The 13,894-nt window shown below is 43.1% G+C and overlaps 1 protein-coding gene and 1 long non-coding RNA gene across 3 annotated transcripts in view; both read left to right on the top strand.

The window, feature by feature from the left end:
* The window catches only part of PIKFYVE (phosphoinositide kinase, FYVE-type zinc finger containing), a 91,595-nt gene extending 79,311 nt beyond the window's left edge, over positions 1 to 12,284 (top strand). The window contains exons 34-41 of the mRNA XM_045296769.1: positions 1,164 to 1,328; positions 2,388 to 2,447; positions 3,056 to 3,232; positions 5,483 to 5,586; positions 6,140 to 6,268; positions 7,530 to 7,791; positions 8,468 to 8,542; positions 9,093 to 12,284. Of these exons, the coding sequence (XP_045152704.1) occupies positions 1,164 to 1,328; positions 2,388 to 2,447; positions 3,056 to 3,232; positions 5,483 to 5,586; positions 6,140 to 6,268; positions 7,530 to 7,791; positions 8,468 to 8,542; positions 9,093 to 9,208 (1,088 nt within the window). The 3' untranslated portion in view covers positions 9,209 to 12,284. The remainder of the gene's footprint in view (positions 1 to 1,163; positions 1,329 to 2,387; positions 2,448 to 3,055; positions 3,233 to 5,482; positions 5,587 to 6,139; positions 6,269 to 7,529; positions 7,792 to 8,467; positions 8,543 to 9,092) is intronic.
* A 654-nt stretch (positions 12,285 to 12,938) lies between these two features.
* LOC123522327 overlaps positions 12,939 to 13,894 on the top strand; it is a 6,590-nt gene continuing 5,634 nt past the window's right edge. Inside the window, exon 1 of one of the 2 annotated variants that reach the window (XR_006680595.1) lies at positions 12,939 to 13,059. This is a non-coding gene — a long non-coding RNA (uncharacterized LOC123522327). The remainder of the gene's footprint in view (positions 13,060 to 13,894) is intronic. The other variant, XR_006680596.1, reaches the window with a different exon arrangement.

Genomic DNA, 13,894 nt, shown 5'->3' on the forward strand with positions numbered 1-13,894 from the left:
GGCTGGGAGGAAGGGAAGTGTGTTCCTATGGTCACCTGCCGAGGGTGCCGGGGCTGCTGGGACCTTATTTTATGCTGAGTATGTCTACACAGTGACTGTGTGCTGTTGGGAACTCATGCCGCCGTGTCTGGCTGGGGTGGAGGTCCAGGGGAAGGGGAGCTCTTGTGCTTCTCACCCAGGGCTGCTGCTGTCGTTATCTCCAGATGGCCAGCCGGTGTGGCACGTCTTTATCCTTTCATTTGATGCTCTGGCTTCCAGGACTGTCTCCTATGCCTGGCTCTCTGAACTTCCTGTGTCTGTGCTTTAAAGCAGTGTTTCCCAAAGTGGGCTACCCGGCCTCCCGGGAGGTACTGGAATGAGGCAGGGGTGGGGGTGGGCTAAAACAGATACCTTTACTTTGCTCTGGATTATGGGCTAGAGCACATCTTTTAATTGCCAAGGGGCACTGAGTAATTTCTTTTCTGAAAAGGGATGGTAGGCCAAATAAGGTTGGGATCCTACACTATAGAGCAGCAGTTCTCAACCTGTGGGTCGTAACCCCTTTGCGGGGTCGAACCACCCTTTCACAGAGGTTGCCCGATTCATAACAGTAGCAAAATAGAGTTATGAAGTAGCAACGAAAATAATGTTATGGTTGAGGTCACCACAACATGAGGAACTGTATGAAACGGTGGCGGCGTAAGGAAGGCTGAGAACCACTGCTGTAGAGGGAGGATGTGCTGTGTCTGACTAAGCTGCCATATTGGCTGAAAATCAGCTCTAACTTAATCCTGATGCTTAATAGTAGGGGCTTCAAAAGTTCGCAGAAAAACAGAATTGAAAGTTAATGGAATTTCTCCACAAACTCTTTGAAGCACTCTAGTATATTCCAACTGCCTTTGGAAGATATTTAGAAATACACTATGTAGATCACAAGGATGTATAAAAATTGTACAGTTGATCAAGAGTGTAACACGTGTGTAATGATCCATGCAAATGATATCATTGTTATTCATTTATGGTCGGCTCTATGGGAGAGAGTGAGTCTTGGAAACCTACAGTCAGCATTGACTCGATGGTAGTGAGTTTTTGAGCGTACCAACAAAGGAAAGAGTTGGAAGTTTTTTACTTTGCTATTTGCAGTGACCTATACTTAAAATTAATCTGCTTCCTCTTGTTCCCAGCTAAAAAGGCTTCTGGAGTGCTGTCCTTCTTCCGAGGAACGGCAGGGAAGAGCCCAGACCTCTCTTCCCAAAAGAGAGAGACCTTACGTGGAGCAGACAGTGCTTACTACCAGGTTGGACAGATGGGCAAGGAGGGGACGGAGAACCCAGGCACTGAGCCTCAAGGTGTGGTACACGGAACCGCTTAACGCTTGTTTACTTACTTTATTTACGTACTCCCGAGAGCCTCGTTCCTGTCCAAACCAGGGCCTCCCCTCTCTTTGCACGTCCCCCGGTGGTAGAATAGGAAAACCATGGGGCTTGGTGAGCCCAGTCTTTACTCAGAGATCATCGGTATCGCAGACTGTGAGACAGAATCAGGAGTCCTTAACTGGGAAGCAGCAAAAAATTAGGTCTTCAGACTTTCTTTGACGTACCGAGGTTAGCACATACCTCTACTCCCTCAGACGTCCTTCTCTTCCAGGCCGGGAACATTGAAGCTAGTATGTTCATACTCTTAATGCTTTCTTTGGGGGTAAGAGCTCATAGAGGAATCGGCGAACTGTGCTGACCTGTTTTTAAATAAAGCTTTATTGGAATATAGGCATGCCCATTCATTTCCCTTATTGTCCGATTGATTTTGTATTATCAAGTTGAGAGTTTTGTCAGTAAATGTGCACGTCCCCCGGTGGTAGAATATCTGGCTCTTATAGAAATAGTTTGGTGACTCCTGATTTAGACCATGAATTAGTGGTTTAAAAATTAGGCCATTATATAATAAATTTTCATTGGTAATTGAGATCTATGTAGTGTTGTATAGACAGGTATAATGTTATAGGTGCTTATAATTTATTTGACTCAGGGATGGCATTGGTACAAGGGGGTGTTAAAAAGGTCATAGAAAAATTTCAGTATCTTTCAATTTTATTGTTTCTAAAAGTTTTTTTGGAGCTCCCTTATACTTCCCAAGAAAAAACGGGGTTGTTTTTGAGATATGAACCTTATGGGATGACTTGTTCTTCTGGATATTAGAATATGTTGTAAATCTACAATAATGAAACAAAGGGGTCTGACATAATAGTTTACCCACTGAAGTTATCTAGCTAATATTGGTTTGATAGTGGTTTGACCTGGATATCTTTACTGTTGATTTATTCATATATTTGGTATTATACCAGAGGGGAAAAAAAAGTGAGCAGTTAACTATTTAAGCTTGGCCTTTCCTAATGCTATTTCACCTTGTAGATGAGGCAGATGGAGGAGATACACAGAAGAAACCACTCACAAACCCGCACGTGGAGCTTCGTAAGTGTGCAGCCCTGTCTAAGGGTGGGGACAGAGCTTACCGCTGCGCACTTTCTGCTGTTTGAGGCTCCTAGCTTCATACTTGATAACGCCTCCTGTCTTTCGTTTGTGTCCTGATGCGAGGTTAACGCAATGATAATTTAGCTCATCAATGATAAATGGCTTAAGTCAGATAGGAATTTATTTTAAATGGTTATTTCATGTATACTTTTAAAATTTTAACTTACGATTTTAAAGTATTTCTTATGTATCCTGAAGTCATAAAGCCTTTATAAGGCACCTAGAATTATGGGGATGCTGCTTTGAAAAAAGAGATATCATCATCCAGAGTCGTATCATGCGCAGTAGACTGTAAGCCATTTGGGAATTACCTTTTAAAGATTAAAATGTAGTGGCCAGTCTAAAGTTGGAGCAGTGTTATTTTTGCAGGAAAATATACATAAAAGTATGTCAGGGTGCTCATGAGAGGCTCTCAGAACGTCCCTTCACATCATGTTAACAGACGTGAAAAATGCTATTACGGAGAAAACCTTTTGGGGAGGGGAGAAAGAAAAGGTATTACTGATTCATAAAAGGGTTTAAAATTAATTTTCTACTGCCATTTGTAGAATTTTCCGATGCGAACGCCAAGTTTTACTGCCGGCTCTACTATGCGGGAGAGTTCCACCAGATGCGGGAAGTGGCCCTGGGCAGCAGTGAGGAGGACTTCATCCGCTCCCTCTCCCACTCGTCCCCGTGGCAGGCCCGTGGGGGCAAGTCAGGCGCTGCTTTCTATGCCACCGAAGGTGAGCCTTCTGAATCATGTCCGAATGAAGCAAAATCCACTTTCCCTCAGATAATCCATGGATCGTGTGAAGTGAGGTGGTTTGTCCATTTTTGTGGTTGTTTTTGCTTGAGAGGATGTAGTAACATAATTAAAAGAATATACATGTATGAGTCTGCAATGAGAGAAGACATTGATCAAGACCTTGCTATATTTAGTTCCAAATATAAATGGTAAGAGAAAACATACCAGAAAACTCAAAAGAGTACTTCTTTGCTGAAGAGAGAAGAGGAAAATAAAAATGTTTAATCTGGAAATAGGAGGTCCTGGTCTTTAATTTCCACGGTTTACCGAAGATATGACCATTTTTCAAAATCATTTTACTGGAGGCTCATACAGATTTTATCACCATCCATCCATCCATCCATGTGTCAAGCACATTTGTACATTTGTTGTCATCATTCTCAAAACATTTTCTTTTTTCTTGAGCCCTTGGTATCAGTTAATTTTTCCCCCTCTTTCCCTGCCCCTCTCCCTCATGAACCCCAGATAATTTATAAATTATTATCACTTTGTCATGTTTTACACTGTCCCACGTCTCCCTTCACCCACTTTTCTGTTGTCCATCCCCCCCAGGGAGGAGGTTACATGTAGATCCTTTTGATCGGCTCCCCCTTTCCACTCCACCCTCCTGGTATCGCCAGTCTCACCACTGGTCCTGAGGTGTTCATCTGTCCTGGATTCCCTGTTTCCAGTTCCTATCTGTACCAGTGTACGTCCTCTGGTCCAGCCGGTTTTGTAAGGTAGAATTGGAATCATGATAGTGGGAAGAGGAAACATTAAAGAACTAGAGGAAAGTTGTATGTTTCGTCGGTGCTACACTGCACCCTGACTGGCTCATCTCCTCCCTGCGACCCTTCTGTAAGGGGGTGTCCAGTTACCGACAGATGGGCTTTGGGTCCCCACTCCACACTCCCCATCATTCACAATGATACGATTTTTTGTTCTTTGATGCCTGATATCTGATCCCATCGACACCTTGTGATCACACAGGCTGGTGTGCTTCTTCCATGTGGGCTTTGTTGCTATGACCGTTTGTTTCTACTACACCTTTTGTTCGGCTGAACTACTGAAATGGGAGTGGCTTGAAAAAATGCCACATGGTGGGTTTTACCAAATAAGAACTTTTATAATATCAGGCCATTAACAAAGGAATTTGTAGAATTTTAGTTAGTGATTTTAAACCTTAGATTATCATCTTGATATGAGTTTAGAGAACTGCCAGAAATTCAGGGTGAATTGGGAAGAGAATATAAAACACATGGGAGGGATATCGTTGCTGAGAACAGATGCATCTTCGCTGAAAGCAGAGAAAACTAGAAAGATGTTTACCTGTATTATTGTCATTATTTTTATTTGACTATGCAAAGGCATTTGGCTGTGTAGGTCATAACAAATTATGGATAACATTCCAGAATGGGAATTCTAGAACATTTAAATGAGCTCATGAGGAAGCCGTACATCAACTGACGGGCAGTTGTACGACCAGAACAAGGGAATACTGCATGGTTCAAGCTCAGAAAAGAGGAGCATCAGATGCTATCTCGTCACCATACTTGCTCAGTTTCGGGACGCTGGACAAATAATCCAAGAAGCTGGCACATGGAAAACGTGGCATCAGGACTAGTTGAAGACTCAGTTACAACCAGCAATGTGCAGATGATCCAACCCTGCAGAAAGTGACAAGGACTTGAAAGTACTTATTGAGGAAGATCAAAGACTACAGTCTTCACTGTAGATTATGTAAAACAAAACCAAAATCCCTAAAACCCTGCTGTTAGCGTTGTGGTAAAGGAGAAATGATGGAGGTGTCAAGGATTTCATCTTACTGAGATCCACAGTCAACCCCTTAGAAGCAGTATTTTAAAGAACCTATTGTATTAGGCAAAATCACCGCAAAAGACCTTAGTGTTAAAAGGCACAGAGGCCAATTTGATGACCAAGGCGGCATGTGGCCAGGCCCGGCATGCTCAGTCACCTGGCATGGCACAGCAGCAGGTGGTGCTTGCTTCTGTTGGATGGATGGATGGTCGCTGTGAGTTGGAACTGACACAGCGGCACCTAACTGTTGTCAAAAGCCAGGCTTCTTAACTAGAACTCTCCAGAATCCCTCCCAGTCCTTCAACTATTTCAGAATTGTGTTCTGATCAAACATGGTGTGACATCAGAAAATCTCAGATTAAATTAACATACAAAATGTCCTCTCTTTCAGATGACAGATTCATTTTGAAGCAGATGCCTCGTCTGGAAGTCCAGTCTTTCCTGGATTTTGCCCCACACTACTTCAATTACATTACAAATGCTGTCCAGCAAAAGGTAGACATACCAGTGTTGGTATAGGACCAGTGATCACTGGGCCCTTTCCACATCCCCAGGGTGAGGGTAATGGCACGGTCTTCCTCGAGGTAAATGGGATGGAACCTGCTGCACACTGAGTAATGTGTAGGTTTGCTGAGACAAACATTTGAAAGGTGGGCTCAGAAATGAGAGGTTGGATCCCTCAGGCAGAAAGAGAAACCAGCAGCGCAGGTTTGCCCCCTTGTGGTGGTGTGATGAAACCCTGTAAGAAATGAAGGCGCCCGCCACGGAACTATTTTTAGTTAGGGTTTATTGCATGTGAGTGGTTAAATTATGCCATAGCGAAACTTGGGAATTTGAGGGTTTGTGAAGGATTAACCCCTGGGAAAATGTTAAAGAACTAGCATTTTTTGTTGACCCTGTGCTGTACTCACTCTTGAGAAGGGGTGAGGAGAGATTGTGTCTGACAATTGTATCAAGAAATATCAGTATCACATGGATCATATAAGTACTGGTATTGTTAACAATAACCCTGTTTAATAAGTGTGTACTTTGATCTCTTCTTGATTAGAGGCCCACCGCTTTGGCCAAAATCCTTGGAGTTTACAGAATTGGTTATAAGAACTCTCAGAATAACACTGAGAAGAAGTTGGATCTCCTTGTCATGGAAAATCTTTTCTATGGGAGAAAGATGGCACAGGTAAGGCTGTTGAAACCCTCTAGTTAAGGGGACCTTGTGCACTTCCAATTCCTACATGTAATGAATCTGAAATACTGCATTTCAGAGTAAATATTTAACTCAGGTTGCTAGGCCAAATCTACCTTTGGACCATTGTGGAAACATTAAAGAGGAATATTCTAGACTAATCTTAAAATGTTAACAAATCCAATCTCCTAGAACCAAAGTCACACAGCTAGTCCTAGAACTCAGGTTGATCCAGAGCTCTAGCACAGTACTCTTCAAAGTGCTGGTCTTGACTCAAAGCCCATTAGTAGGCCACTGGAGATCCCCTTGCAGAGGGGTCTTGGGGAGAAGATGAGCCAGTCAGGGTGCGATGTAACAACGATGAGAAATACAACTTTCCTCTAGTTCCTAAATGTTTCCTCCCCGCTCCCACTACCATGACTCGAATTCGACCTTGCAAGTCTGGCTAGACCAGAGGATGTAAACTGGTACAGATAGGAACTGAAAATACAGGGAATCCAGGATGGATGATCCCTACAGGACCAATGGTGTGAATGGCGAAACAGGGAGGGTAAAAGGAGAGTGGGTAGGAAAGAGGGAACCGATTACAAGGAACTATATGTGACCTCCTCCCTGGGGGACAGACAACCGAAAAGTGGGTGAAGGGAGACGCCGGACAGGGCAAGATATGACAAAATACCAATTTATAAACTATCAGGGGCTCATGAGGGAGGGGGGAGTGGGGAGGGAGGGGATAAATGAGGACCTAATGCCTGGGGTTTAAGTGGAGAGAAAATGTTTTGAGAATGATGTACAAATGCGCTTTACACAATTGATGTGTGTATGGATTGCGATAACAGCTGTATGAGCCCCTAATAAAATGTTTACAAACAAACAAACAAAAACCCTTCAAGAGTATAGTAAGCGACCAAGTGCTTACAAGCAGCACCTTAAAAATGGCCTTATTACAAGGGACAGTGTGGGAAAGAACTTTTACTTAGGAGAATGTGACTGGGATTCATTTCTAACTCACTAGTGTGAAAGCCTTCTTCCACCCAGAAACCTGGCCTTCCAGTCTTCTTAAATATCAGAATAAAGAGCTTGTCTGCACACACTCTCTTCCAGGTTCTCAGTTTCCAACAAATGACAAATTAAAAAAAGTAAAGTCAGTAAAAAGGTAGTAACTATAGGAAATCTCCCTGCCTTTGGTTTTGTTTCATTTTTTTCTTAATTGTAGCAGCAACTCATAAATCACAGAGAGTTTTCTCCCTCCTAGGTTTTTGACTTGAAGGGTTCTCTCAGGAATCGAAACGTGAAAACAGACACTGGGAAAGAGAGTTGTGACGTCGTCCTGCTGGATGAAAATCTTTTAAAGATGGTTCGAGACAACCCACTGTATATCCGTTCTCACTCCAAAGCTGTGCTGAGAGCCTCCATCCACAGCGACTCCCACTTCCTCTCTAGCCACCTTATCATAGACTATTCTTTGCTGGTTGGTCGAGATGATGCCAGCAACGAGCTGGTGGTTGGAATTATAGGTAAGTTAGCGGAATGACAGGGAGCAGGCCTCCCTTCAATGAGGATACTGAATTGGTCTAGCAATAGCGTATTAACAGATATTCTTGAAGTGAAAAACTCCCTCAAACTCACTGCCCGCTTAGAGTGACCTTATTAAAAGGCAGGGTAGAATTGCCCTCATGAGTTTCGAAGACAAACTTTATGGCAGTAGAAAGCCTCGTATTTCTCCTGTGGTGCGGCTAGTAGTTTCAAACTTCCAACCTCATCATTAGTAGTCCATCACATACCACCAGGGCTCTAAAAACAAATGAGGCCCTGTAATGTGTTGTGAAAATTCAATGAATTAATATGCGTTTAAAAATAGTTAAAAATGAAAAGAAAAAAACCCCAAACACTAGAAAAGCACCTGGCTCACCGTCAATACTCTATAAAAGTTAACAATGACAGAGGTATGGTAGTTATAGTTGAACTGCTATTACATCTATCAAACTCCCCAGTTCACCTGAGGGAGAAAAATGAGGTTTCTGCTCCCATAAAGATTTGCAGCCTCAGGAACCCTAGGTAAGGTTGCTGTGTGTAGAGATTAAGTCAGTGGGAGTGGGGTTTTTTTGGTAATGGTGGTGATAGTAATTGTAATTATTATCATTTACTTACTTATAATAAGAATTTTTACTGCTAGTATTTCTCCCCCAACAGATTATATTCGAACATTTACATGGGACAAAAAGCTTGAAATGGTTGTGAAATCAACGGGCATTTTAGGAGGACAAGGTGAGCAGACTATTCATTTTGTTCACTCTTTAAACTTTTAGAATTTTTAAAGTCAGTTACTTTTTCTTAGATGGCTGTTGCTATTTTTATTTTTAATTTCTAAAAATTAGTGGTTATTTTCTATTACCATCTTCAAAATGACCCCCCAAAAAGAGGGGAATTAAGTAGGCCAAGGAGGTATTAGGGTTCACTTTTTATTAAAATGCCAAAGGTCCTGAAAAGATAAAGTTAAAAAAAAATGCAAGAAGAAAACCAGAGGTTCTGAATAATGGTTCTTTGTCTTAAATATTTTAAAACTTAGTCCTCTAAGTTCTCTAAGCACTACCAGCTCTAAGCAGGAGCTTGTTTAAAAAAAAATTTTTTTTTCATGGACACTGCTTCCCGGATAGCATCTTGTCTCCAGTCAGGCAGTATGGTGGACACCAGTTTGCTCCCTTACGCTGCGGGGCACATGGGTCTTTCTGGTGGTTTGTGTGGGAGGGACACTGTCAAGTTACAGGCAGTTGCCCCATCAGTCACAGAACGCTTTCTTTCCTCTCTCCTATCTTAGGCAAAATGCCAACTGTTGTCTCTCCAGAACTGTACAGGACTAGATTTTGTGAAGCAATGGACAAGTACTTCCTGATGGTGCCAGACCACTGGACAGGCCTGGGTCTGAACTGCTGAAGCTGCAAGCGCCCATTTTGAAATGGACTACACAAGACAGGGACCTAAAGCAAAGGACCAAAAATAAGTTACATGTTTTGTGTCTTCCGCACACTCACCACTGTATGCAAAGGCCTCTCGGCTGTGAGGCGGTTCAGACTGTCCGTAACCGCAGGGCCAGAGCTGAGTGGATTTGCACTTTGGGTTTTGCTTCCTGTGAGTTAGCTAGTTGCCGGAACTTCTCACTTGAACTTAAGTACAGTGGCGAGTTTCAGAGGCTGAAGGACTTGGTTAAAGTCATGGTTGGCGATGACGTCACCGTGTGAAACCTTAGGTGTCCGGAAGAAAGCAGTGTTTTCTCGGCCGTAACTCCTGGCATCACGCTGGATACTTCCTTATGTTTGGGAAACTTTGTAGAGCTGGTGAGTTTGTTCTGTGTGTCTTCTATAATCATCTTAACGTTACTCGTGTGAATGTCTGAAGCCTTTAAAAATAACTTCTAATGATCCGTTATGGCCAGTTCAAACAGGTTGGCAAGATCAATCTGCTATGTTCTTTTCCTGAGTGCTTTGTCTAATTTGAGAATCCCCTTGTTTCTTTCGAACTTGGTTTGTTTTGAGGATGTTCGGTGTTTTTAAATGTCTGTCTTCTCTGTGGTGACAGGAGACTGCAGCCATGAAGCTTAAGCTTTTTTTGGAGGGGTTTTTTTTTTCACACTTGCTTCCAGTTTTTATGAAGTTAGTATGGTAACAACACTCACTAACATGTTCATATTTTAGGTTTTCTTCTTTCTCGTTTGAGGATAGCAACATTAGTAAATGAGATGGCAACTAGTAGATCCCCAAAGAGAAAATTATTAATACTTTTTTTTTTAATCTTAAAAAAATGTGTTCCAATCTAAGAAATAAGGTGAGCAAGGAGCTCTTCCTTGCTTTGTGTAAAGTGTGGTCTTCAATGTAACCAGTCATGTAAGTGGCATCTATACAGGTTTCCATTGTGGACATCAGTGATTTCTAATTTCCTGAGAAATCTTAGGGGATAGTTATTCTGATAGGAACTTACTATTAATGGTCCGCACTTTAGGTTTTAAAAGTGATGAGAGGTACTAAACTATCTCTGAGGAAACAGGTCCTCTGGCTTTCCTCTGTAATAAGGATCGGTTGGGAATTTATCATTTTAAGCATCCCTCTCTTTTCATGCTTTTCTGCATAGCACATTTCTGCACTAATAGTTTTCACAGAACAAAAAGCCCTGGATATATTTCAATTAGATGGTCTATAAAAAACAAACAAAAGAAGCTTTTAGAAAACTTGCTTCCAAAAATGAATGTATCAGTTTGGTGTTTGATGCTTATTAGAAACCTGGCCTGTTTTGAATGGGAACAAGTTGAATGGAGATTTCTGACGAATTTGCTTTATTCTTTAAAGAAACATGCATGTGCCTTGTGAGGACACATAACACACTGGTGATTTCAGTTTTGTGTTAAGGACTCCCAATGGTGTGGTACCAAGGTCTGAGAGAAGTGGAACCCTTACTTTTACGTATCCACAGGGATAATGGCTTTTCTACCTGCTCTCGAATGTACATAATCACTGCCCTCTGCTTATTGTATGCATAGGGCCAGATTATTTGGAGTTCTTATCTCACCCGTCACTTGTGGCCCCGCTCACTCACGCACAGGTCAAGTGCAAGGTGTCTTCCACCCATAACTGGACAGTTTCTGTTTTTTTTCAATACCATGTGCATCGCTGAAATACTTCCTGGTGACAGTTCCTGGTAATATATGTACAGTGGCTTTATTTACCTTGACCATGATTTAAAAATTTTTTTGTTAAAAGTACTGCTACCTCATAAGTTAATTTTTGTGGTTAAGAAAACAGTTCCAGTGTGATATATCTTAAAGCAGTAGTTACTGCCTTGCAAGGGTAACTGTCTTGAAAAAAACAAATGTCTGGGCTGTATCAGTGAAGGGCCAATATGAGAGTTAGTATTTGTTTTGAATGGCAGAATTGTGCTCCATCTGTTCCTGTTCTGTGTATACCACCCTCATAGAAAAGCTGTTTCAAATAATCTGCTACTTCCAGGGATGCACTAAATGGGCGGGGATTTTCCTCTCTTCAATTTCCTTTCAAGGTCTGGAGAACATTAATGTTGGAAAGGCAGTGATGAGGAAGAAATCTTGATACTTTTTTCCTTAGAATAAAACTGGAGCCCTGAAAATAATTGGTAATAGGATAGAAAAGTCTCATGAACATGGTTTTTGTGTAAAATAACTTATTTATAAGTGAAGTTTTTTGATGCCATCTGAAATTTATTAAAAATTAAGGACTTACTTTTTTTTTCTTGTGTAAGCCTGAGAAAAATAGAATGAAGCAGTTGAAATCCCTTTTCAGTCTATTAAAGACTTTAAATTCATAGATTCTCAAAATGTCCTACAAAACGCCTCCTTCTTCCTTGCTGCAGGTGGTTTTGGGGCACTCTCTGGTGGCTGGTCTTGTAAATGGTAGGGTGCATTTGTTTTGTGGCTGCAGCTTCTCCTTGGCATTCTACCCTCTCGTAGTGGCTTGTGTAAAACTGCCAAAGAAGGTACTCTCTTCATGTAGAAAGTTTGCTTGGCCGTCGGAGTGGAAACTATTGTGAATGAGCCTAATTGTGAAGCTGACCAGGGCCATTCACTAGTCCTCAAGTGTTAAGGTACTCATTTATGCAGTATTCAAATCATCTAGTGCAATGCCTTTTTGGGGGTTTGTGTTTGTAACAAGGGTGCAGTGTATTATAGAAAAATAAAAATTACAATCGAGCAGTTTTTAATGCTTTTATCAGTTTTGTAAAAAAATGTACATTGTGTCTTTTGACAAGTTTAATTTTAACTAGAGAAATGATGTTGTAAATCATAATAGCCTCTTTCAATTTGATAAATTCAATTACCAATATTAAAAGCACTAAGTGTATTATATTGTATATATTTCTGAACTTTGGTTCCAGCTGTGTTTTATATGATTGAGGTGTTATTTAAAGAGATAACTGATTTGACCTTTTGGAGAAATGTACTGTAAATAAAAATAACTTACAATAAACTGAGAATGTACTCACTCCACTTGGCCTCCAGTCTGTTTGAGATGGAGTTAGATACATCAGCCTAACCTGGAGCCTGAAAGTGATACCAGGTCTCTTTCTATTCATTGTTTGTCCGGGTTGACCAGAGAAACAAATCCGGAGACATTCATATATGTAGAAGAGTTTTACATCGAAGAGTCACTGTGTATTAAGAAATCATTGCAGCCCATATCAAGTCCGATATCAGTCCCATACTAGTCAATAAATGCCTATTCAGGCTCATGCAGCGCATGCGATGATGCTGAAAGCAGAAAGATGACAGGTCCACGGGTGAAAAGTCTTGTGGATTCAGTGGTGTTGGGGAGAATCGAGCACGGGCCGGTTGTCCCCACGTGGCTCTTCCAGCTCTGGGCGTGGCTTCCCAACAGGTAAGTGAAGAGACCAGAGAACTATTATCTTCCTCCCTTCTTGACACCGGAAATGAGGCTTAAGGTCGTTCCGCCAGTAACTGCGATGGCTGTTTGGCCTTCGAGTCGGTCTGTGTATTCTCGTCCTTGATTGGGCGAGTACCAAAGCGCTGCGTTTCTCCTTGCTGTGATTGGCTGCATTCATCCGGGGGCGGGGCCTTTAGCTGTCAGTCTCTCCCGCGCGGGTGGAGGTTCCTTTCTCGTGTTACCAGCCTTGGCTTGTGTCGTCACTTGCGGCTGTGGGCGCGCGGCTGGGAGGCCCACCGTCGATACCTGAACTGATGAGGGCGAAGGTGAGCCGGGGCGGCGGGCGGCTGTCTTGCAGAGGCGGAAGAAGCGGATGCGGAGGTAGGTGGTGCGGCCACCGAGCAGACAGAGCCCCCTCTGCCGGGCTCGCAGGGCGCGGAGAGGACCTCGTCTCAGAACTCCTCCAGGCCAATAGCCAAGAAGACGAGCCTTTTCCTTAAGTTAGAAAAGTACTCCTTAAGCGTTTGAGGTCAGCCTACCCAAACTCTCGGGAAGCTTTTTCTTTTTTTGAATAGTTCATTAAAATTTTAGAGGAAGACAGAAAAGTTTTCGAAACACTCGGCTGCCAGGAGGATCGTGGGACTGGGTTGGCCCCGGGCCGGCGCGCGTGGAACGCGGCTCTGCGTGGGGAAGCCGCGCGTTTCGCGGCCGGCAGAGGCTGCGCAGTCCCGGCGTGGTCCCGCTGTGCGCGGTGGGCAGTAACAGGAAGGGGGTTCCCGGTTTCATCTCTGGCAGACGTGAACTGGATGGAGGATCTCGGAGGGTTTGGCTTTTCGTCTCCTTCGGTTCAGTGGTGTGACCCCTTAGTAACGACATCCCTTTTCTGGCAGTTTCCTTTTGGATGCATTACCAGTGTTGTAGGACCAGGCGAGGAAGGGGGTTAAGAACCTCTGTATACGGCACGCATACCGTGTTTCCCCGAAAATAAGACCTCCCCCGATAATAAGGCCCCCCCTCAAGCTACCGTGACTCTGGACCCTGGACCCTGCACCGTAGTGGTGGTAGCGGCGCCGAGCAGCTCAGCGCAGCCGGAGCAGACAAGAAGTGCGAGGTCTCCCTTAATCAGAGAGCCCATGCGGCTTCCAGGACAAGCTGCGCCTGCTGATCGCTCTGCCTTGACAGAGTCTGGCTGACTTACAATTAGACCGTGAGTGGC

This window comes from Echinops telfairi, unplaced genomic scaffold (genome assembly GCF_000313985.2).
Source record: "Echinops telfairi isolate 266 unplaced genomic scaffold, ASM31398v2 ScPeMD7_3;HRSCAF=10, whole genome shotgun sequence".
In the NCBI taxonomy this organism is placed as follows: domain Eukaryota; kingdom Metazoa; phylum Chordata; class Mammalia; order Afrosoricida; family Tenrecidae; genus Echinops; species Echinops telfairi.